Source organism: Notamacropus eugenii, chromosome 5 (genome assembly GCF_028372415.1).
Source record: "Notamacropus eugenii isolate mMacEug1 chromosome 5, mMacEug1.pri_v2, whole genome shotgun sequence".
Taxonomy (NCBI): domain Eukaryota; kingdom Metazoa; phylum Chordata; class Mammalia; order Diprotodontia; family Macropodidae; genus Notamacropus; species Notamacropus eugenii.
The window spans coordinates 253022289-253048119 of record NC_092876.1 but is presented as its reverse complement, the minus strand read 5'-3'; the positions used below and the strand labels follow the sequence as shown (position 1 = coordinate 253048119).

At 34.0% G+C, this 25831-nt stretch overlaps 1 protein-coding gene across 1 annotated transcript in view; it reads right to left on the bottom strand.

Annotated features, from left to right (window-relative positions):
* Positions 1–25831, bottom strand: part of FAM171B (family with sequence similarity 171 member B) — an 88717-nt gene that overhangs the window by 8599 nt on the left and 54287 nt on the right. Inside the window, exons 2-4 of the mRNA XM_072612598.1 lie at positions 7646–7879; positions 4543–4635; positions 2031–2189 (exon numbers count right to left, since the gene is read on the bottom strand). Of these exons, the coding sequence (XP_072468699.1) occupies positions 2031–2189; positions 4543–4635; positions 7646–7879 (486 nt within the window). The remainder of the gene's footprint in view (positions 1–2030; positions 2190–4542; positions 4636–7645; positions 7880–25831) is intronic.

The window sequence follows — 25831 nt, the reverse complement described above, 5'->3', positions numbered from 1 at the left end:
TCCATCACCCTTCTTTATAAGATTTTAAAAACAAGTTTATGTTGGCTGACATGTCTCTGCATGCAAGAGAATCAAGTACTTGATTTCTTTTAGTGAGAGAAATTTGTACTGCAATTTACTCTAAAATATTCCAATCCACGAATCTCAATTACATATAAACAAAACATTTAACCACCTTAAGAGAATTTACTGTCATTGTAACAATTACAAAGTTTGAAATTATTCCTATAGATACATGGTCTCAACAATGCTATTTTCCCCCATAAATGTAGACTGGAACCTATTTGTGTCTTTTCATCCTATGTGATTCCTGACCATGTATTTCCATAGGAACTTCATTGAGGATTTAACCAAAATGCTGGAGGTCTTCATGAACATCATTTTAAAAATAATTAATTATTTTAACATTCTTTCCTTTTTAAATTTTGAGTTTCAAATTCTATCCCTCTCTCCTACCCCCCCACATCCACTAAGAAGGCAAGTTTTTAAAGTGATATCAATTATACATGTGACATCATGGAAAACATTTCTGTATTAGCCATACTGCAAAAAAAAAAAAAAACAGCAATAAAAAATAAAACAAGAAAATTATATTTCAGTTTGCACTCAGTTCATCAGTTCTCTCTCTGGAGATGGACATGAGTCCTTTAGAATTGTCTTGGATCATTGTTGATCATATTAGTCAAGACTTTCATAGCTGATTATCATCGCAACATTGCTATTCCTGTGCACAATGATCTCCAAGTTCTTCTCATTTCACTATGCACCAGTCCATAAAGGTTTTCTCATGATTTCTTTCTGAAACCAGCACCCTTGGCATTTCTTATGGCACAACAGAACTCCATCACAATCATATGACACAACCTGTTCAGCCACTCCCTAATTGATTAGTATCTCCTCAATTTCTAGTTCTTTACCATGACAAAAAAAGTTGCTTTACTCAGGAAGAATAAATCCCCTGCCAAAAGTACTAGCACTGCTCTTGATTTTGAAATTGTGACCAGATTGCCTATTCTCCTGAAGCCACAAGCATTAGTGATCCTCTGCCTTGGAAATGAGATCAGGGCCCCTACTACCTTGTCACCAACCACAAGTGCTCCTTTGTACACTGGGATTGTAATCCAGAACTGATTATGGGCAATGAAGTGCCGATCAGTTCCAGTTGTACCCAGTGCCTTCAATAGACAGCCTGTAACCTCTTTCTAACCAGCTGGGTCCAACCCTCTTACTGTCTCTGGACTAAGAGCTGCTGCTGTCTCCCCCAAGGCCTATGCTGGTGGTACTGCCATTACATGTACTCCAGGCAGGTCTCCAGCCAGGTGTCCTAGACTTCCATTGCCAATCTTCTAAGTTGTTTTAGGCTAGAAAAATGCTTCACCCCAATCTTTTGTTGGCTCTGCTACTACAAAATTTGATTTGAGGTGTTATTTTAAAGTTGTTTGGAGGGGAATGTTGGGAGAGTTCAGCTGGAAGAGTTCTGCCATTTTAGTCTCCTAAAAATCTTTTAATATTTAGTAGGTACTCTTTTTCTGCTGATTTGTTATCTCTCATTCACACTACAAGATCAACTCACTTCCCTTTTCAGTCATACATGTTTTCTAATAATTATTTGCATGAAATTTCTTGGGTGCAAGTTTTAACTGGAAATATGTTGCAGACTACATATAGTCACTAAGTATAGATTAATTTCTAAGTAGTGTTATCTGAGGAGTTAAATTGAGAATGAAAAAAGATCCATGTTCTTTCTTATAGTGCTCTTTGGACATAAAAAGTACACTGGAAATGAAATTTATATTAATTTCAAACGTAATTACAGCAAGTACTGTAGGGAACCAATTGTACTTTCAGATAAAAGGCTGACAGAGACATCTTGATAATAGATATGGGATTCAATGGTATATCAATTACTTTACTTCAAATGTGGACCTAAGTACCACATTTCTACATTTATGTAAAAGTATAGGGGAATGTGCTTATGTCCTTACAATACATTTAAATCCAATTATAAGACTAAGAAGAACATTGAATACCTGATTTATTAAGAAGAATTCCCGTTGCGTAAAGAAAGTTGTCTACTTTCAGAAACTGTTGTAGCACAGTAAGATAGCCCGTGACATTACTAATATGATGGCTGCTGGGAAGTTTAATTAAACTCTTTGGAAACTGTACACTTGGTTGAGATTTGGCATCTGGAAAATAATTTTTTTATTTAAAAAACAGTAAAATTAAGTAAACAAACCATTGAGCTGCAAACAAATGTAAAACAACGACATAGATTAGGGTTTGTACTATAAATCACTCTTCTCCAAAAATTATTTTCTTATTTGTAAAATTAGGAAAGCAATAACAAATGCCTTCTAAAAGGAGGTATAGAGAAACAATTTTTTTAAATTCCTAATTCAATTCAACTGTACATCTCAATGCTTTCCGGAGTGAATGACAGAACCTTGAAGTTTGGGTATTGTTGGGCCAAGAATTGGAATTTCATCAATGTTAAGAATTCACAGTGTAGGGAGGGTAAAAACTTCTTCCCATGCAGATTGTCAACTTGTCTGTAGCTGATAATCTTCGAAAACTACCTGGGAGTACTGAGAGATGAAATAGCTAATCTATGGTCCCAGAGCTAGTATGTTTTAAGGGCAGTACTTGAATCCACATCTTTTGACTCCAAGTTATTTTTATTTTTGGCTCCACTACTGCACATTGCCTCTCTGACTTGTACTTATGACCTATCAGTGATTACTCTCATGTTGGCTTTTGTGGTTATAACTTCCCTGACTCTCAGGTCACTTCACTGCAGAAGCTTTATTCTTCTTCAGAAGCAGTGTGGTATAAGGAAGAGAGGATTGACCTTGGAACTAGGAAGACTTAGTTTCAAGTTCTGCCTTTGACAAGTAGCTATGTGACCAGGGGTAAGTCACTTAATTTCTCAGGGTCCCAGGCAACTGGTTAAAACTATAAGTAACAAATTCATCCATTTGTACTGGTGAAGGGTTGTCCCCAGATTGTGAGTTATTGAATATTGATAAAAATCACAGGTCCTGACCCAAATAAATTCCTAAATCTACAAAATATACCCCATCTATACATCTTATATGTAGACAGATAGCCAGATAAATAATTCTCTAAGCCTATAAGCTACAGACAAGTTGACAATCTGCTTGGAAGGAGTTTGTTTCCCTACTGTGAGTTCTCAGCACTCATAAAATACCAATTCCTGGTTCAATCACTAGCAAACCGCAAGTTACCTTCAATTATTCCAGAAAGTCCTAATATGTGCATGTGTATTGAAGGGTAGTAAAGAAAACTGGAAGAGACCCTAAAGGTTTTGAGTCTACCCAATCTGGATAATCTAACTAGATAAATGTGTATTTGCATTAAAGAGCTGTATGTTTATTGTAAGACTATTTCTTGCCCTTGATAAAAACTAATAATTTTCATACTCAAATGATGACTGAGAAAGCAATAGGTATGCATTTTCTTGACTTGTCTCACAATGCAAAACCACAGACCTTTAAGAATACTGGATAGAAGGCTAAATAATCAGCATCAGTATATACGATTTTTTTAAAAATACTCATGAATTTCTTGATAATTCCTTACCTGTATAGGTTATAACATTTTCAAAATTCAATTTAGAAAGTTAGTCGTTTGGAACTCAGAACAAAGTTTACCTTAGAACCAGTGTCGTATATGGGTTTAGGCTTTTAAGAAAGTTCACAAAAGCCTATTTAACTCACAGACAGATGGACCAATACCATTATTGTAGGACATAATACCATCTGCCATATTGTTTCTACATGCAAACCCATTCAGGCATATACTTAGGAACAAATTTCCTGTAAGTGTAGTCCCATCTCTTTCCAACTAAGCTTAGCAGTGGAAGAAGAGACTGTTTTCTGCATAAGCTACAACATTGTCCTGGGGGTCCTGATGACCTCTAGTTAGAGGAGAAAGAAGGAGGGAAGAAAAAAGAGTTGCAGACATCACTAGCATCAGCAAGGAAGGTCTCCTATGCCTCTAGACATAGTGGAGAGAGGACTTGCAGCTAGTATAACTCAGTCAAGAGGATCATTTGAAGACACATAGCATTCCTTAGTAAAGTGTTTTAAAAGTCAGGATATGTCTTTATTCAGAGGTGATGGGAGACAATATACTTAGGGCAAAATAGCCAGCTTACTATTTGGCATACAAAAAAGTTATGGAAACAATTTTTAAAGCTTCTAAATTTCCCATTGAACTCTACTGTGTGACTATCTTACATACCTAACTCATTCACTCAATCGTGAACATTTGCCACCTTAGGAATAGAGTTAATTTCAATTAACCACTTAGTATTTATTCCACATATGATAAAATGTACACTATCATCAAAATGCAGACTTTTTTAAATGAGCAGTTATCAGTTAATATGCTTAGTACTAGCTCTGTCTATTCCATTAGATGATTTCCTAGATCTAATTAACCTAGTTTCTTAATAAAGAATTTTAATTACATAATAATAATCACTTCACATAATAGATTGAGGAGTTTTGTACTTACCAGATGATTTTCCAGTAACTAAAACAGTATCTTCAAATAGCCATATATTAGCTTGACTTTGAGGGAACAGTGAAAGTGTCACTGATGAATATACTGTGAAATGTAACACATTTAGAATATTTTATTAAGTGCGACAAAGCTGCATCAAATTTAGTTCTGTTCCAACAGCTCTGAAAAGTGTTGAACAACCCAACTGCATGATAGGAAAGTGAGGCAACTGTAAAGTCAGGAAAAACAAGAATGGAAAATATGATGGATAGGGGAAAAAGGAAGATGAAGATAAAGAAAAAAATCAGAGTAGACATTATGATAATGTCTACTGAAGTTTAGTAGTTTACTTGCTGTGATATATAAACTTATTTCAAAGTACTTAAGGTATGTTATTTGAAATAAGACTTCCTTGTGTGGTGTGGATAAGGTACTGAGCTTGGAACATGAAGACTGGCTGCAAGCTTTACACCTCAAACAGTAATTAATTATGTGACCCTGGACACTTCACTTAACCTCTCTTTATCTCAGAATCTTTAACTGTAAAATGATGGGGTTGGATTGGATGTCCTTTAAGGTCCAAGCAGAGCAAAGCCTAATCAATTTTGCACATAATTTCCTTTCAAATACTTGAGGAAGGCTATTATGTCACACCTAATTTTTTCCTACCAGTTCTTTCAATCAATTTTCCTGTGGCATTTATCATTCTAAATGCTCTCCTTTACATAATCTTCAGATTGTCAATATTCTTCCTAAAATGTGGCACCCAAAACAGAACATAATACTGTATTTTTCCTAATCCACAAACCATATACCAGCACGTCAAAGCTCTCTGTATTCTATACTTCTAGTGATAGGTAAGTGCTGTTATGATGTTCATTTTACATTTGAGGAAACTGAGGCAGAGATTAAGTGCTTTGTGTTGAGTCATACAGTTCATAGCTGTTTAAGAATGAATTTTAACTCAGGTCTTCCTGACTCCAGGTCAGAACTCTACCCACTGTACCATCTAGCTGCCCAAGTCACCCAAGTCACAGATATGTTGAAACAAACAAACAAGATTCCTAGAGTCCTTCCTTCATGTTGACTTCAATTGTTTCTTTAGGTTCAATCATTCAACCAGTTCTGATATAATTTAGCCTGTATATTTAGTTTATCCACAAGGACAGCTCAGGAAATGTAACATTCTGCTGAGATTCAGATATACTACATCTCTGGCATTACACTGACAATGTTTAGCATTTTTGTCAAAAGTAGAAATGGCATTAGTTATAACTGAACTAGTCTTGATCCTATATTTAGAGCATAGATTAGGAACTAGGAAGGAATTTAGAGATCACCAAGTCTAATCCCATCATTTCACAGATGAGGAAATAGAGCCCCAGAGAGGTTATGTGACTTGTCCAGGGTCACACAGTGAGAAAGTGTCTGAAGTAGGATTACAGTAACTCTTTCTAATTCTAAATTCAGCACTGTATCTACTACCCCAATATGTTGACTCTTAAAGGATCACATAAATGATTTTTAGTCCATAACACACAAGTGTATTGGTTAATTATACACTGCTATTTTCTAATTATTTCAATTTTGTTTGTCATAACAACACAACTCTATGATGTTTCTGGTCAATGTGAAGTCCTACACAGCTTTTGATCCTTAAACTGTTATCTGGTGAAAATCTGCAAATAGCAGATTCTCAATACAACTTGGTTTATTTCCCCAATCCTACTCAATATCTGTTCCTTGTCCTGATTGTTGCTGAGAAAAGAAACAGCCTCTTTAAGTTAAGTGGTTTGGTTTTTGTTTTGAACTTATCTGAGATGAAAATATAGCTTAAGTTCAAGTTGGGTGCTATGGCTTTTGTTTCAAAAGTATCCATAAACAGCTATATTTTTGGCTTTATCCATTCAGAATACAGCCCTAAGAAAGAAAGGGAGCTTTCCTAGTCTTATTAATACCTATCTAAATAGCCATAACATCTAAATTAAGTAAATAAATTTTTTTCATTATTTTTATTTTATTTATTTACTATATGATTACAGTGTACTTAGTACTATAAAATATAAAAAATTTTTCTAAGATGTTTCTTGTGTTGTGTATACATGTAGTTATTTCCCTGTTGTCTCTCTCATTAGAATGCAACCTCCTTGAAAACCAAAAGTTTTTTTTTTTTGTCTTTGTATATTCAGTGCTTAGCAGAGGACCTTACATATGGTAAGTGCTTAATAAATGTTAGTTGACTTGACTTGACTTCGAGGATTTTATAATCTTGTTGAAGGAAAAAAATTAACTCTTGTGAAACAATCATTAGAAATTAGAGAATAAGCATAAGGATTTTATTTGTGATTTCACAGGCACAGATCTCTCTGGTGAAGAAAATCAACTAAGGTAAGTTATCACCTTCTCTGTAACTTGGAGTCTTAGAGAGTCACCTAGAACTCTGAAAAGGTAAGTAACTAGGGTCCAAGATCACACAGCTGATGTATGTCCAGAGATGAAACTTAAACCCATGGTTTCTTGTCTCTGAGGTTGGCCCTCTATTATGTCACAATTACTCATAAGCAATCAAAAACAATACATAATTATACCCTACATTGTGTGGCATACACTATAAATACTGAAGGAGTTTAGAGCAGATAGAAATAGATCAATACAAGTTAGAGCACATAGAGAAAACTTGATAGAAGAGGTGTATGAAAAAGGCCTTGAAGAAGGGGTACAAATATTTATACTGATTGAGGAGAACTGGAAGGCATTTATACATTGTTTTAAACAATTTTATCAATAACTTGCACCAGGCATGCCAATAAAGTAGAAATTACCATTTATTGCCCCCAAATGGAGAATTTACTTAAATATGCACTTTCTTATAATTAGCATCTACAACTATAAGCTTTTTTACATGAATTTTATTAAAAGATTTTAAAGTTTTTTCAAAATAGCATTTAAACAAAACCATAATACAGGGGAAAAATCCTTCTTGTTTTGCTTTAGGTGAGCATTCAGTCCTGACTTATTTAGGTTAGCTTTGTGGAGTTATATTCAGTTGACAAGAATAAAATGGATTTTCAAAGAAGAGGAAAAAATTAATTAGCAATATTCTTAAAGGGCTTACTTGGCATTCTTCTGGTCTTCCAAGGTAATGGTGTTAGCAGGTAGCCATCTTTATAAGCTGTGATAGTCAAGCTGACACCTAATTTATAGGGAACTTTTATTAACACTGCTCCATTGTTTCCAGTTACTGTGGAATTTGTCTTTGTGTAGTTCACATACACTTCTACAACTGCTTGGCGTAGGTACTGACGACTGATGATATCATTCACATGGACTTTCAGTAAAAACAGAGATACTAAAAGGAAAAAGAAGCCAGATATTAGTATTGAAACATATTCTATACTGGAATATGTGTGTTTTAAAATACTATCCAAAATCATTTCTTGCACATTAGCACAGAAAATTAACTTGTATAATATGAAATACTTGCTCCTATGTCTATCCACAATATATATTTCTTTTAACCTAACAAACATATTTGTCTAAACTGGAATCTCTTTTCAAAGGGAAAGAAAAAGAAATATGAAAAGAACAGTATTTTCTCTCCAAAAACATGCAATTCTACAGCATTTCAATGAACTTCACAAAACTAAGCCAAGTAAATTCCAATTCTTGCCAACAAGGAATGGGGCATATCTCTACAGAAACATATTCATTTATGTTTGTGGCCTTTAAATACGCATTTGGTAATATTCTTCATAAGACCAAAAGGAACTTTCCGGTCCTGAAGGTGAGAAATGTAAGGCTGTGTTTGCCTATGATGCAAAAGTCATAAAGTAAGCACTGACTAATGCCAACAAATTCATTTTCCATCATTCTTTTCAACATGCATCTTAGCACCATGGCTAATGAAGCTTTCTTCTACTACTAATCAACCACCCAGCAAAACTGAGTATCACACTTCAAGAGAAAAAACTGGTGATTCAATGAAATAGAGGACTTTCAAGCTTTCTTGATGAAAAGACCAGAGCTGAATAGAAAATTTGACTTTCAAACACAAGAATCAAGAAAAGCATGAAAAGGTTAACAGGAAAAAGAAATCATAAGGAACTTACTAATGTTGAACTATTTACATTCCTACATGGAATGATAATATTTGTAACTCCTGAAACTTTTCTCAGTATTTGGGTAGTTGGAGGGATTGCACACACACACACACACACACACACACACACACACACACACACAGATAGAGAGAGGACACAGAGCGAGTTGAATAGGAAGGGATGATATCTTAAAAAAAAATTAAGAGATGAGAGAGGAATATATTGGAATAAGAAAGGGAAAATGGAATAAGAAAGGGAAAATGGAATGGGACAAATTATCTCTCATAAAAAAGTTAAGAAAAAGCTTTTTCAATGGAGTTTCAGGGAAAGGTGGGGGTGAGAAGGAAAAAGTGAAGCTTACCCCCATCACATTTGGCTTAAGGAGAGAATAGCATGCACACTCAATTTGGTATGAAAATCCATCTTATACTACAGGAAAGTGGGGGAGAAGGGGATAAGTGGATTGGGAGGGAGATGATAAAAGAGAGGGCATATGAGAGGAGTGGGGTAATGGGAAGTTAACACTTTTGGGGAGTGATAAGGTCAAAAGAGAGAATAGAATAAATAGGGGGGCAGGATAGGATGGAGGGAAATATAGTTAGTCTTTTACAACATGACTATTATGGAAGTCTTTAGCAAAACTACACATATACATCCTATATCGAATTGCTTGCCTTCTCAGTGGGGATGGGTGGGGAGGGAGGAAGGAAGAGAAGTTGGAACTCAAAGTTTTAGGAACGAATGCAGAGAATTGTTTGTGCATGTAACTGGGAAATAAGAAATACAGGTAATGGGGTATAGAAATCTATCTTGCCCTACAAGAAAAGAGAGAAGATGGGGATAAGGGAAGGGAGGGGTGTGATAGAAGGGAGGGTATGTTGAGGAAAGGGTTAATAAGAATGCATGGTGTTTTGGGATGGGGGAGGGGAGAGATGGAGAGAAAATTTTAAACTCAAAATCTTGTGGAAATGAATATTGAAAACTAAAAAAAAATTCTAAGACTAGCATAATAGCTGACACAAAGGAGGTGATCAATAAATACACCTTATAAATTGAACTCAGTTTCCAATTAAATTCACTGTTCTTTCCCCCATGGTATGTTCTTTCCCCCATGGTGATAGGGTAAGAGTGAACTGACCTTTTTTTTCCTTTAAAAGCATAAGACAAACAAATTACTGACAATTTTGACTAAGGAAAATCCTACTGGTAAATTTTTAGTCAACCTTACTTATTGTAAATATTTTATTGGCATAAGGTAGATAAATTTTATTGTATGAGAATTGTTGTTTTTAATGTAAAAAACAAAAAACAGTTATCTTTCTGTCCTGAGGAGCATATAAGCCAACAAGTTTGAAAAAAGAGCCCAGCTCTCATTCTTTTCACGGAGAAAAGAAAATATTATGCAGAACAGTGTTCTCTAGGAAAAAATTTTGTAGTTGCAGGATAGTTTGTCTTATGTATAAAAGCCACAGGGCAGCTAGGTGGCTCAGTGGATAAGAGTACCAGACGTTGAGCAAGGAAGACTCCTGTTCCTGAATTCAAATATAGCCTCAGACACTAGCTGTTTATGTCCCTGGGCAAACCACTTAATCCTCTTTGCCTCAGTTTCTTTATCTATAAAAGGAGCTGGAGAAGGAAAAGGGAAACCATTCCAGTATCTTTGCCAAGAAAACCCCAACTGGGGTCATGAAGAGTTGGACACAATTGAAATAAATGAAGAACAACAAAAATAAAAGCCTGTGCTTACTTTTTCAATCTAGCAAAAAGTTGAATTTCAGTGTGGAAGTAAATTGCAGAAAGAATAAAATAAAATTTTAATGATGGAAGACCTCAGTGTACTGCTATCAGCCCCAGTTTATCTAATCAAAAAATTTTAAAAGGTAAGGATATGAATACAATTTTAGAAAAATTAGATATAACAGATTTCTGGTGATAGAATTCTGTTAAGTGGTAATAGAAAGGATGCCTCAGATGTGCTTAGCTCCTTTACAAAAATTTACCACGTAGTAGAACATATTACAAACATCACAACCTAAGGCAAAAAAACAGAAATATTAAATGTATCATTTATTGCCCACAGTAAAGGAAAATTGTATTCAATGAAAGGTTCTTGAAACAAGGATTAAAAGTTAAGTGGAGACCAAATAATTTAAGTGTAAAGAATTGGTGCATCAAAAAATAAAAAATAGGAAGATAATTTCATTTAAGATGACATCAATGAAAAAACATATCAAACTCTGAGCATGCAACCAAATCACTCTTTAGGAAGAAATTTATATCTAATTTTTTTCATCAAAATAAAAAGAGAGAAAGTAGATCAATCATTTGAGATACATTTTTTAAAAGCCTAAAAAAATTAAAAACTCAATTAAACATTAAAATAGAAATCTCAACAATCAAAGAAAAGATTAATAATATGGAATTTTTAAAATTGAACTAATAAATTAATCTAGGAGCTATTTAGATAGTTTACAAGCCATTAGATAATTTGATTTTAAAAGAAATAAGAGGAAAACTACATTACCAATATCAAAAATGTAAGAGGAAATTCCACCAAATAAGAAATAAATGATATTAGAAATTCATTTCCCCAACTGATTGTCAATAAAACCAACAAATTAGGTGAATGAAAATTTACAAAAACATAAAATACTGAGATTAACAGAACAAAATATAAAGAATTTAAACAACCTAATATCAGGAAAATGAATTGAACAATCCATGAATGAACTACCAAAGAAAAATCCCAAGACCAGATAGTAAAGTCTAGCAAACAAAGAAAAATTCATTTCAATATTGCACAAAGTGTTCACCAAAAAAAAGACAGAAAGGGTTCCTACCAAGTTTCCTCTATGACATAAATATGGTCTTGATACATAAACCAGGGAGAGTTTAAAAAAGAAAGAAAACTATAGACCAACATCCCTAATGAACATAATTGCAAAAAATGTAAATAAAATTAGGCGAGAGGCTACAGCCTCACAAAACTATCACAAAGATTACACACTATTACCAGGCTAGTTTGATAGCAATAATGAAGGGCTGGTTCAATATTAAGAAAGTTATCTACATAGCTGACTATATTAATCGTAAGAATCAAAATCATGATTTATCAACAAATGTAGAAGATAAGTTTTGAACAAAATAAATCACCTATTTCTTTTTTAAAAACTCTAAAAATATAGCAATAATGTATTTTTTCCTTTACATAATAAGTAGTACTCGTAAATATATGACCCAAGCAAAGCAAGGAAATACTATCTTACCAATATTTAGTACAGGACTAGGAAGTGATCAGTTTGCTACAGTGATAAGACAAGAAAAAGAAGTAATACATAAGCACAAACAAAGAAGAAACAAAAATGTGCTTTTTGTACATCAAATGATGGTTTATTTAGAGAATCCTGGAAAGTCAACTAAAAATTAAACAATAATTTTGGTAAAGTTGCAAGGATGTAAAATAAATCCACACAAATCATCATTTTCATATAACACCAACAAAACCCAGCAGAAAAAGAATAAAAGAGAAATTCACTTCTAAAATAACTATGGGATATATAAAATTCTTGAGATACTATCTTGGGAGAGCAAGATAATGAAGAGACAATATGAATTTGACAACTACAGAACAACATTTATGATAATAAAGATAGACCTAAATAATTGGAGAAATATTTTTTGTAGGCAGGTCAAATCAATAAAACTGAAGTGATAATGCTACTCAAATTTATTTTTTATTCAGTGCAAGACCAATCAAAATACCAAAAACTTACTTTGCACAATTAGAATTATTTTGTAGAAGTAGAAAAAATAATAACATAATTCATCTGGAAGAATAAAAGATCAAGAATCTTGAGGGAAAAGTTGAAAAGTAAAGGGGCTAGAAGTTCCATATTATAACTATATTACAAAGCAGTAAGTATCAGAATGATTTGGTATTGGTTAAAAAATAAGGAGGCCAATCAGTGGAAGAAAGTAGGAATACAACGTATAGATGCAATCCACCCTTCTCAATTAGTGATTGATAACCTAAAGATCACAGTTACTGGGGTCACTATTGGACAAAAACTGTCAGATAGTAATCTGACAGAAAATAGGTTTAGATCAATACCTCGTATCACATGTCACAGTAATCTCCAAATGGTTACATCACCTCCATATTAAAAAGTCAATTCACAAATAAATTAGAAGAGTAAGAAATAAATTATGTTACAGAGTTATGAATAGAGGAAGAGTTCAAGTGATAGGGAGGATCATCAAAGGCAAAATAGACAATTCTGATTACATAAAATTAACTTTATTTGACAAATGGAGTAACAGTAGAGAAGAAAGATAATGGGAGAAAAACTTTTTGCTACAATTTCCTTTGATACAGGACTCTTTTCCAAGACATATAAGGAACAGATTCAAATTTGTTACTCATTCCCAATTGATAAATGGTTAAAGGACATAGAATAGCAGTTCTCAAAGGAAGAAATCTAAGCTGCCTATTGCAATGTGAAAAGAGCTCCAAAACACTAATAACTACATAAATACAAATTAAAGCAACTCTTTGATTCTACCTCATAACTATCAGATTGGCAAACACTACAAAAAAAGGAAAATAAATGTTGGAGGGGCCATGGGAAAAACTGATTTTCATCACTGGAGTACATGTACTCGAAATTCCTTTTATTTGTCAATAATCAGGAAAAAAATGGAATTTGAGCTTTTAAAAAAATAAAACAACTTCAACAATCTACTTAGTTTCTAAGTTTTATGATTATGCCAAATCTAAGCAAAAATTCAAGGGGCAGAATCAGGACACAAATTGCAAATATGGAAAAGCTGTTTCCTTGCCACAAAAATGGAAAATTTCATGGGAGAGAAACACTCATTTTGTTTCACTGGAACCTGTTGTTAAAAGTGATTTACCAAAATAAAGAAATGGATAACAAATAGAGCCTTTATAGCCTAAGGACATCCACACAGATATTTAATAAAAGGCCTGGATCATTAAACTATTTATCTCAGTTTCTTCATGCCATCCATGAAACCTAGTCTCTCAGAGTGATCTACTGACATGAAATAACTCTCCTTCAAGATCTCAGAAATCTATTTCTTCATACTCATGATAATTTAGGCTCACTTCACAAGCACCCTTCTGGCTTTACCTCCCTGATTTCTTATCCTCTCCCAACACCACTTATTTGTCCTCAGTAGCTACATGGTACAGTAGATAAAGCACAGAAACTAGAGGCAGGAAGATCTGAATTTAAATCTAGCCTCCGACACTTACCAGCTGTGTGACCCTAAGCAAGTCATTTAACCTCTACCTCAGTCTCCTCAAAGGTAAACTTCCCAAGATTGTTGTGAGGATTAAATGAAATAATAATTGTAAAGCATTGAGTGTAATGGCTGGCACTTAGGCACTTAATAAATGTGTGCATCCTTCTCCCTTTCCCTTGTGTTTCTGATAATCATTAACCACATTCACTACACATTATATTTAACCTAATTTTAGGAAGTTCACATCTTAGTAGCTTTCAGTTCTTGGTTGAAACATCATTCTCATATAAGAGTGAAATTAGAATATAGTGACAAAAAACTGCATACAAAGAGAAACATAATATATTCAATACCTTTGGAAGGGACTTGAAAAATCATCTAATCTAATATCCTCATTTTATAGAGAAGGAAAATGAATCTCAGTGGGGTAAAGGCTTTCCTAAAGCAGTCAATGGAAGATTCAACCTAGTAATCTGATTGAATATAAAGTCAGCTTTCTTTCTACTATACTATAAATATAATACTCCCCTTTATTAATCACTATGATGAACTGATCACCCTACTCTCAGCGGGCTGCCATGAAACTGAAAAAAGGAAATGTTTTATAAAACTAATGTGAAATCATTAAGTCCAAATAATGGCAGAAATAACATTATAGCACTGCATAAGCTTTAGAGAAGTGATTATGTAACGCATGTATTTGTGTACTATTAATATCAAATAATAAATCATATCAGAGACCAAGTTTGGAAAAACAATAATTCCCTTTATTAATAATTATTATTGAAGTAATATTTTTACTTTTAAAGACACAATATCTATTATTCTATATTAACTAATGTTTCCATGCCTATTTATATCCTTTGTATTAAATGGACAGGGCAGCTAGATGGCACAGTGAATACAGTACCATGCCTAGACTAGTTTTATTTTTGTGAGTTTAAATCTGGCCTGACACTTATTGGCTGTCTGTCCCTGGGCAAATCACTGAATGCTGTTTGCCTCAGTTCCTCATCTGTAAAAAGAGCTGGAGAAGGAAATGTCAAATCACTCTGCCAAGAAAACCCCAAATGGGGTCACAAAGAGCTAGATATGACTGAACAACAATGACAAAAATCATATGGACATAGCAAATAATATACTTGAAAGTGAATTCTACTGATTATAGAGCAACAAAAAAAATTATACATGAATGTAAAAACAGGGTCAGAGACTGTAACTATGACTTCATTGGCATAGAGAGTTCCTAGGTAAAGAAACATTCCACCAAAGCAGGTCAGTACCTTCTTTACATTTATAGTCTTAGAACACTGATTAGTGAACTAAAAGATTCAACGACTAGCTCATGAACTCATTGTCAGTATGTGTCAGAGATATAACATGAACCAAGTCCTCCTGGCTTCAAGACTGACTATCCACTGCTAGATTTCTATAGTGAAATGTAATTCTGTCATTTTTTTAAAAAGCAAATATTATCAACTCAGAGAATCTTGAAGAAACTTAATGCACTGATACAGAAAGCAGAAACAAAAAAAAATTTACAGAATAACTATAAAAATTTAAGGGAAAATACCACTGAAAGATATACATTCAGTGACTATTTTTTACTTCAGAAAATGAGTAGTGAAATATGCCTCTCCCCTCACAGCTCAAGTGGTAGACTAAGTGGAGAAAGAGGAATATATTTTTAGATGTGGCAAATATTTTGGTTCTGCTTTGCTATTCTTTGTTATAATGACAAGTCCTGGAGTTTAGAATTCATTAGAAAATGAAAGTATTGTTAAAAAACAATTATTTTATGAGTATAAGGAAAAATCAAATAGCCAATTTTAATTCAAAGAAGTGCTATGAGAATAACCCTTCCCTCCCATCTCTTAAAGGGTAAAGTTTTAAGGATATAGAATTTTGTCCATAATGTTTAACTTAGTTGAGGTTTTGTTTAGTTTTGCTTAATTTTTTTCTTTTTCTCTAAGAGTAGGATAGAAGAAGTATATATTGGATAATGAAGACAATGTAAAAACAGGAGATAAAGACAATTTTTCTTTTTAAATTTAATTTCATTTTTTTTTTTTAGTTTCAAATTCTCTCCCTCCCTCCAAGGCCTCCTCCACTCATTGAGAAGGCAAAAAATTCCTTAATCATTACACATATGAAGTCATGCAAAACATATTTCTGCATTAGCCATTTCACCTTCCTCCTAAAAAAAGAAAAAGGAAAATAAAGTAAAAAAAATAAGCTTCAGTCTGTTCTTTTTGCCAATCATTCTATGTGTAGGTAGACAGCTTTTTTTATAGTGAGTCCTTTGTAACTGTAGTGGATCATTATATTGCTCTTGCACAGGTGACTGTCATTATAATACTGCTTGTTACTGTGTAGATTGTTCTCATTTTGTTCACTTCACTTTGCATCATTTTATATACGGCTTACCAGGTTTTTCTGAAAACACCCCCTATATCATTTCTTATAGCACAATAGTATTACATCACCTTCATATACCATAATGTTCAGCCATTTCCCACATAAAGGATATCTCCTCAGTTTCCAATCTTCTGTCATCACTAAAAGAGCTGCTCTACCTACTTTTGTATATAACAAGTCCTTTTTCTTTTTCTTTGATCTCTTTGGAGTAGTGGAATTTCTGGGTCAAAGGGTAAAAATAATTTTATAACTTTTGGAATATATTTCCAAGTTGCTCTCCAGAATAGTTAGACTAGTTCACACCTCCACCAACAAGAGTGCACCAGTGTAACTATTTTGCCACATCCCTCTAGCACCTGGCATTTTTCTTTTCTGTCATCGTAGCCAATTTGATGAATATGAGATGTACCTCAGAGTTGTTTAATTGGAAATTCTCTAACCAATTGTGATTTAGATCATTTTTCATATGGCTATTTATAGCTTTGACGTCTTCCTCTGAAAACTGACTTCACATCCTTTGACCATTTATCAATTAAGGAATGGCTCTTATTCTTCTAAATTAGCCTAAGTTCCCTATATATTTGAGAACTGGAACCATTATCCAAGAAATTTGCTGCAAAGATTTTTTTCACTTTCCTATTTTTCTTCTAGTTTTGACTACATTGATTTTGTCTATGCACGCACACGTTATTTAATGCAATAAAACTTATCCAATTTATATTCCATGAACCAATCTTGTACAGTCATGAATTCTTCCCTTACCCATAGATATGTAGGTAATTTATTCCATGTACCACTAATTTGCTTATGACATCATTCTTCATGTCTAAATCATGTACCCATTTTGAACTTATCTAGGTGTAGGTTTGTGAGATGTTGGTCTATGCCTAGTTTCTGCCAGACTACTTTCCAGTTTTCCTAACAGATTTTGTCAAATAGTGAATTTTTGTCCCTATAATTAAGATCTTTGAACTTATGGAACACGAGGTTACTATGTTCATTTGCCTCTGTCTATTGTGTACCTAATCTGATCCACTGATCAACTATTACTATTTCTTATTCAATACCAAATTGTTTTGATGATTACAGCTTTGTAGTATAACATGAGCTCTGATACTGCCAGCCCCATTACTTAGCATTCTTTTCACTGATTCTTTGATATTCTTGACCTTTTGATTCTTCAGATGAACTTGGTTATTATATTTTTCTAGTTGTATAAAGTCATTCTTTGGTAGATTGATTGAAATGACACTGAATAACTAAATTAACTTGGGTAATGTTGTTGTTTTTATTATAATGAATTTCCCTATCTATTAACAATTAATATTTTTCCAGTTATTCAGATGTTTTCATTGGTATGAAAAGTGGTTTGTAACTATATTCATATAATTCTTATGTGTGTGTCTTGGCAGGCAGATTTCTAAGCATTTTATATAGTCTGCACTCATTTTAAATGGAATTTCTCTATTTCTTATTGCAAAATTGTTGGTACTATATAGAAATATTGATACTTTGTGTAGGTTTATTTTATATTCTGCAACTGTGATTGTTATTAATTGTTTTAACCAGTTTTTTAAAAATGAACTCTCTAGGGTTCTCTAAGTAAAATATAGAAAGTGTGAGTTTTGTTTCTTCATTGCCTACGATTATTACTTATTTTTTTTGTTTTATTATCATAATGAGTTTTCCTAATACAATGTTGAATAATTATAGAAATAATAGACACACTTACTTTACCCCCTGTGTATCAGCAGGGACTATGATGTACACAAGAGGGCCTGTTGTACAGGTTCTTTGATCTTTTCTAAAAGCAAAGCAGCTTTGAAGGGGTCAACAATCACTTTAATCAAGTACATATATCATTCACTTAGTTCAGGGGGAAAACTCAGCTTCAGAGAAAATACAAAGAAACAATAATCAACAAGCAGGGCTTCCAGCTGTCTGACTGTAAGCAATACATACAACACAGACCAACAGACAGATTCAACCAGAGAAGGGGCACCAACATCTGGGCTTTCAAAGCTGGGGGAGGCTCCTTAGTAGCTGCTCAGTCTCCTCTGGTCGAACAAACATTTCCAAAGAGTAAGCCCCAAAGTAAAACCTCACCTCAGAGTATTTTATACACTTTTCAGAGCAAGAGGGCATCACCGCCTTTGACAACCAGTGCCTCATTAGAAAATTAACAAAAGGTACTTGAGGCCTAGTAATGGGCAGGGAAAATCCAATTAATATTACATCCTAATCTTATCAGGAAGGTTTTTCAGTTATCCCTATAACAAATAATGCTTGCTCTTAGTTTTAGACACTAATTATTTTAAGAAAAGCTCCATTTATTCCTATGCTTCCTAATGTTTTTGATAGGAATGGGTGTTGTATTTTGTTAAAAGCCTTTTATGCTTCTATTGAAATAAATATATGATTTTTGTTGTTTTTGTTGTCAATCATGCTTATAATTTTCCTAATTATGGAACCAGTTCTGCATTCCTAGTATAAATCTAGCCTGGTCACAATATATGATTTTTGCGATATTATTGTGATCTCCTTGATAGGATATCATGTAAAAAGTTTGCATCAATATTTATTAAGAACTTGGGTTTTAGTTTTCTTTCTCTGTTTGTTCCCCATTAAATATCTAAACCAAATTTGTGCCATAGGAAAAAAAATAGTAGGAGTCCTTCTTTGCCTATTTTTTTCAAACAGTTTACATCACATTGGAATTCATCATTCTTTATAGTCTGTAAATCCATCTGGTCCTGGGATTTTTTTTCTTAAGGAGTTTATTTATGACTTGTTTGATTTACTTTTTAAAGATAAGATTACATGAGTATGATATTTTCTATTCTGTTAATCTGGGTAATTCATGTTTTTTGTAAATATTCACCCATCTCATTAGGATTGTCCATTTTATTGGCATATAGTTGGGGGAAATAGCTCCCAATAATTGGTTTTATTTCATCTTCATTGGTTGTATATTCACACTTTTTCATTTTTGAAACTGGAAATTTAGTTTGCTTCTTTCTTTTTAAAAATCAAATTAGTTAATTGTTTTTATATTTATTATTTTTCCCAGAAAACCAACGTCTAGTTTTATTAGTTCAATGCTTTGTTAATTTTTCAATTATATTAATCTCTTATTTGATTTTCAGGATTTATACTTTGATGTTTAATGGGGGGAGGTATTAATTTGCTGTTTTTCTTGTTTTCTTTTTAATTGCATACCCAAATTCACTGAACTGTTCTTTTATCAATGTAAGCATTTAGATATAAATATTCCCTTAAAAATTGTTCTGGCTATATTCCACAATTCTAGTATGTAGTTTCACTGTTGTCATGTTTCTATGATTTGTTTTTTGATGTACTCATTATTAAGGATTAGGTTATTTAGTTTCCAAATAATTTTTCATCTTTGCTTCAAAGATCCTTTATGGAATGCATTTTTATTGCATTATGCTTAGAAAAAGATGCATTTAATAGTTCTGCTTTTCCACATTTTTCTGTGAGATTTTTATGCCCTAATACATGGTCAATTTTTGTGAAGTTACCATGCATAGCTGAAAAAAACTCCTTTCTATTCATATTCAATATTCTCCAGAGGTCTTTGATATCTAACTTTCCTAAAATACTATTCATCTTTTTAACTTTTTTCTTGTTTATTTTATGATTAGATTTACCTAGCTCTGTGTAATGGTAATTTTGAATTGGAAAATCTTTCCTATTCATTAATAGGTCCATTAAGTCATATCGAGACTGTGGTGGGAGGAGTTGGCTGAATGGGTGAAGCAGAAAGAGGCAGAGCTGAGAGGAAATTAGTCTTGAGAGCAGTCAGAGCTGGGAAGGATGCAGGCTCCTGGGTAGCTTGAGTGATTTTGTGATTGTTTGTGGTTTTGTTTAAGAGAGCCTGCTTAGAGCATGGACCTGAGTTCAAATCTTACCTCAGATACTTGACACTCACTAGCTGTGACCTTCGGCAAGTCACTTAACTCCAATTGCCTCATCCTGGGCCATCTCCAGTCATCCTGATCACTGGATTCAGATGGCTCTAGAGGAGAAGTGAGGCTGGTGACCTGCACAGCCCTCCCTCCCTCAAAACAAAGTCAAATGCAAATCATGTCATTGTTTCTCTGATGGCATGGTCTTCTTTGGCAGTGAAGGACAAACACACAAATGGGGATAATAAATAACACCTACTTCGCAGAGTTATTATGGGAATCAAATGAGATAATAACTGTAAACCACTTCTGACATTGTTGGCCCCATCATAAGCACTTCATGAATGTTAGCTATTATTATTATTCATTTAGTTTGGATCTCCCTCTCAGAATTCATTGTAGTCCATTTTTTAAGGTTGTTATATAAATGGCTTGGGGAGGGGGGATCTGCAGCCAAGTTGCTAAGCTCTAAATCCACCCTTGACTTCACCTCCCAATATCAATAATTTTTCAAAGAATAGCATGCACTATCCTCAGTCACAATATTAGTATTGATCTGTACCTTAATTAATGGTACTAAATGAGTATGTTCAAAGTATTATATACTTATTACTTTCACTGTGGGCTATTGTTATCATAGCTAAACTGGTTCTACCACTGTGTGAGCCAGTTAGCTTATTCTGCTCTATAGCCACACCCTTAACATCAGTCATCCCCTTCATAAATAAATAAATAAGTACAAGAGAGTGTGGATGGACCAATATAACTAATAAAAAGCTCAAATGGTCAGTCATGGACCTGGATATTATATAATAAAGCATACTTCCATCTTAATAACAGTGCCTGGCTTATAGGAGGCACTTAATAAATTCTTGCTGACTGACTCTACTCCTATCAGAAGACAAGTCAGAGATGATAGGGCAGAATGTTGCCTCCACTGTGAGATACAATCACTTTATCAATTCTTTTCCCTTTATTGATTTTCTTTAGTACTGTACAAGGAAAGGCTTCATCTAGTTGAGGGAAGGGGAAATTATTAATGTAATTTTTCAAAAAGATGTCAATAAAAACATTTTTGATGATGAGATGAGAAAAATTACCCTAAATCAAATTACTGCTTTGTCCTATGATTTAAAAAAGCTATAATTATTTAATTCTGGGTGCATGTAAATGAAACATTATGGTGTACAACTGAAACTAATACATCTCAATTACTTGAAATGGCACTTTAGCATTCATTTGTAAAAAATAATTTCACTTAGTTCTAAATAAAAGTGAAAACTATGGTATTTTAGGAGTACTATATATAATGCAGCAACCGTGGACACCTACTTAGAAAACTTCCAGCCAAAAGAATTTCTTTCACAATTTAAGCAGCTTCTAAGCTTCCAAAAAGTGAACATGTTCAGACTATGGTACCCATTGATGGCCACAGTTTCCCATTTTAGCCAGAATTTTTTTTTAAGAGTTAAATTTATTTATTTATTTTTAGTTTTCAACATTCATTTCCACAAGATATTGAATTCCAGATTTTCTCCCCATCTTTCCCCTTCCCACCAGCCTGAGATGTCGTGCATTCTGATCACTCCTTACCCCAGTCTGCCCTCTCTTTCATCAACTCCCCTCTTATCTCTTTCCCCTTTATTTTCTTGAAGCGCAAGACGGATTTCCATACCCCATTGCCTATATATATTATTTCCCAGTTGCATGTAAAAACAATTTTTTAACATTTCTTTTTAAAACTTTGAGTTCCAAATTCTTTCCCTTCTTCCCTCCCCACCCATCCCCATTGAGAAGGCAAGCGATTCAGTATAGTTTGTACATGTGTAGTTATGCAAAACACCTCCATAAAAGTTATATTGTAAAAGACTAACTATATTTCCCTCCATTCTATCCTGTCCCCCACTTATTCTATTTTCTCCTTTGACATTGCTCCTTTCCTAAAGTGTTTGCTTCTGATTACTCCCTCCCCCAATCTGCCCTCCCTTCTATCATCTCCTCTATTATCCCCTTCCCTACTACTTTCCTATAGGGTAAGATACCCAATTGAGTGTGTAATTATTCCCTCCTTAAGCCAAATCAATAAGAGTAAGGTTCACTCATTCCTTCTCATCTCCACCCTCTTCCCCTCCATTGTAAAACCTCTTCCTTGCCCTTTTTATGTGAGATAATTTACCCCATTCTATCTCTCCCTTTCTCTTTGTCCCAATATATTCCTCTCACCCCTTAATTTTATCTTTTAGATATCATTCCTTTATACTCAACTCACCCTGTGCCCTCTATCTATCTATCTATCCATCTATCATCTATCTATCTATCTATCTATTTCCTCCAACTACCCTAATATTGAGAAAGGTCTCATGAGTTACAAATATCATCTTTCCATGTAGGAATGTAAACAGTTCAACTTTAATAAGTCTCTTATGATATCTTTTTCCTGTTTACTTTTTCATGCTTCTCTTGATTCTTGTATTTGAGAGTCAATTTTCTACTCAGCTCTGGTCTTTTCAGCAAGAATACTTGAAAGTCCTCTATTTTATTGAATGTTCATTTTTTCCCCTGAAGGATTATACTCAGTTTTGCTAGGTAGGTGATTATTGGTTTTAATCCTACCTCCTCTGACTTCCAAAATATCATATTTCAAGCCCTGTGATCTCTTACTGTGGAAGTTGCTATTCCTGTTTGTATTTCCACAATAATCAAATTGTTTCTTTCTGGCTGCTTATAATATTTTCTCATTGACCTGGGAACTCTGAAATTGGGCTGCAGTATTCCTAGGAGTTTCCCTTTGGGTATCTCTTTCCAGTGGCAATCAGTGGAATCTTTCAATTTCTATTTTTCCCTATGAGTCTAGAATATCAGGGCAGTTTTCCTTGATCATTTCTAGGCTCATTTTTTGATCATGGCTTTTAAGTAGTCCAATAATTTTTAAATTCTCTTTTCTGGATCTATTTTCCAGGTTAGTGGTTTTTCCAATGAGATATTTCATATTGTCTTCTATGTTTTTTTTCATTCTTTTGATTCTGTTTTATAATTCCTTGATTTCTCATTAAATCATTAGTTTCCATTTGCTCCATTCTAATTGTGAAGGAATTATTTTCTTCAGCGAACTTTTGGACCTCCTTTTCAATATGGCTAATTCTGCTTTTTAAGGTATTCTCATTTTCTTTTGCTTTTTGGGTTAGTCTATTTTTAAGGTGTTATTTTCTTCAGTATTTTTTTTGGGGGGGGAGTCTCCTTTAGCAAGCTGTTGACTTGATTTTCATGATTTTCTTGTATCACTCTCATTTCTCTTCCCAATTTTTGCTCTACTTCTCTTACTTAATTTTGAAAACCCTTTTTGAGCTCCTTCATGGCCTGACACCAATTCATCTTCCTCTTGGAGCCTTTTGATGTAACAGCTTTGACTCTGCTGTCCTCCTCTGGTTGTATGCCCTGATCTTCCTCATCACCAAAATAAAATTCTATAGTCTCAGTTTTTTTATAATGTTTACTCATCTTTCCAGGCAAACACTTGACTTACTAACTCTTTGTCAAGTTAGAACTCTGCTTCCAGTGGGTGTGGGGGATCAGGGTGGGTATACTGTCCCAGATTTCAGGCATTTTGTATCAGCTGCTCAGTACCCCACCATCTGTTGGCCCAGAGCTCTGGAAGCAGCCTCTGCTGCTGCCACTGCTGCCACTGCTGCCATTGCTGCCACTACCACCACCACCACTGCTGTGGGGCTGGGGTTTACATGGCCAGAAAGGTGCTCCCGTCTCACCTATGTCCCACAGAATTTTCCCACTGACCTTTTTGGTATTTGTGGGTTGAGAAGTCTAGAAACTGCCACAGCTGCCATAGATTCAGTCCCCTGAGGCCTGTTCTGGCACTGTATGTGCCAGCTCAGCCCACACTGGATTGTGCCCTGCTCCCAGCCCAGTGAGATATACCAGTCCTATTAATTTTACAGGTTGTCTTGGGCTGAGTATTTGTTTCATTCAGTCATTTTGTGAGTTCTGTAGCTCTAAAATTTGTTTAGAGTCATTTCTTACAGGTATTTGGAGGGCTTTAGGGAAGATCACAGGAAAGTCCCTGCCTCCACCCTTTAGCCAGAAATTTTAAATACAGTAGAACCTCAGTTTATGAATTTGATTCATTCCAAGATTCTGTTCATCATGAGATTTGTTCGTATTACAAAGTGAATTCTCCCATAGGAAATAATGCAAAGTCAGATGATTGGTACCACATCCTCAAAAATATTCATATGAAAATAATTATTTATAATTTTAAGTAAGCTTTTTGTCCCTAATGCACCTGAAATACAGCAGCAATGAACAGTACACAATATAAACCAAAAATAAAATAAATCAACCTGCACTTTACATTTGAGAAGAGTCATGACTGGTGAGAGGGAGACAAGAGGGAGAGGGAAGGGTTATTGCTTAGAAGGAGAATCTCCTTCTATGAGAACATCAGGGATTTCAATGTCAGGAGTATTCTCTCTTATGCTATTTTCACTAAAAGTAAGACTAACACTACTGCCTTCACTTATTTTTTGTTTTTTAGAATCACTTTCATGTTTTGACTCACTGATTAATTCTTCTATACATTTGTGTCTGATGAGGAATCTATCTAATGACACTTGTTTTTGATGTTTTTTCAGAATGTCAGTAAAATGTGACATTGTATTATCACTAAAAATATTTGTGGCCCTCATTTCTACAGACTTATTTGGGTAATGTTTTTCAACAAAATTTGGTACTTTTGCAAAAATAAAAAACTATTGCCCTAGTTGAGCATCATCCCTTTGTGAGCAGTTAAGTCCAAACATGATGTTCACACTGAAAATTCTTGTTCGTTCTTCAAGACAAGTTATGCAAAAATTTTTCCTCATCCAGTGAAGCATACATAAACCACATTACTCATAAACTGAGGTTCTACTGTACATTTTATTGACTGTATTCTCTCTAGTAATCTCCAATTACCCATTATCAGCTTGCTAGATGGGTGTACTTTCCTCTCTCTTCTATCTACAATCAGCAAAGAGGGAAGTAGGAAATTTAGGTTCTGAAAAACACCCTAAGATTTACTGAACAGTCACCCTCTCAATTACCTCAGGAAAGTTCAATGTCAGGAAACTTTGAATCCACTGGGGACAGAAGGGACTTCAGTATAAGTTAAAATGGATAAGATATCTTTAGCATTCTTTCCATATCTAAAATCACCTTATTAATTTAAATATAGAAAAATGCATTAACTTTCATCTCACATAAGTATCACATTTGGTATGAGAGGAAAATATTTTTCCCTCAAATTTTCTGAGTTGCCTTTTTTAGTCATTTTTTGTCAAGTGTAGCTTTTTAAAATATAATAATAATTTGCAAAATGTACATTACATATATAAAAGAAACTCTAGATTGGGGGTGGGCTGATGTCTGGAGGTCACAGTAATCAAATAAAAAACCCTCTGGCTTACAAGGCCTTCCAAAAACTGGTCTCTTCCAACTTTTCCAGTCTTGTTATAATTACAGCTTTATCATCTCCATATTCTTCAATCCAGCAACCATGGCCTCCTGACTTTGTATGTGACACTCCCTATTCCC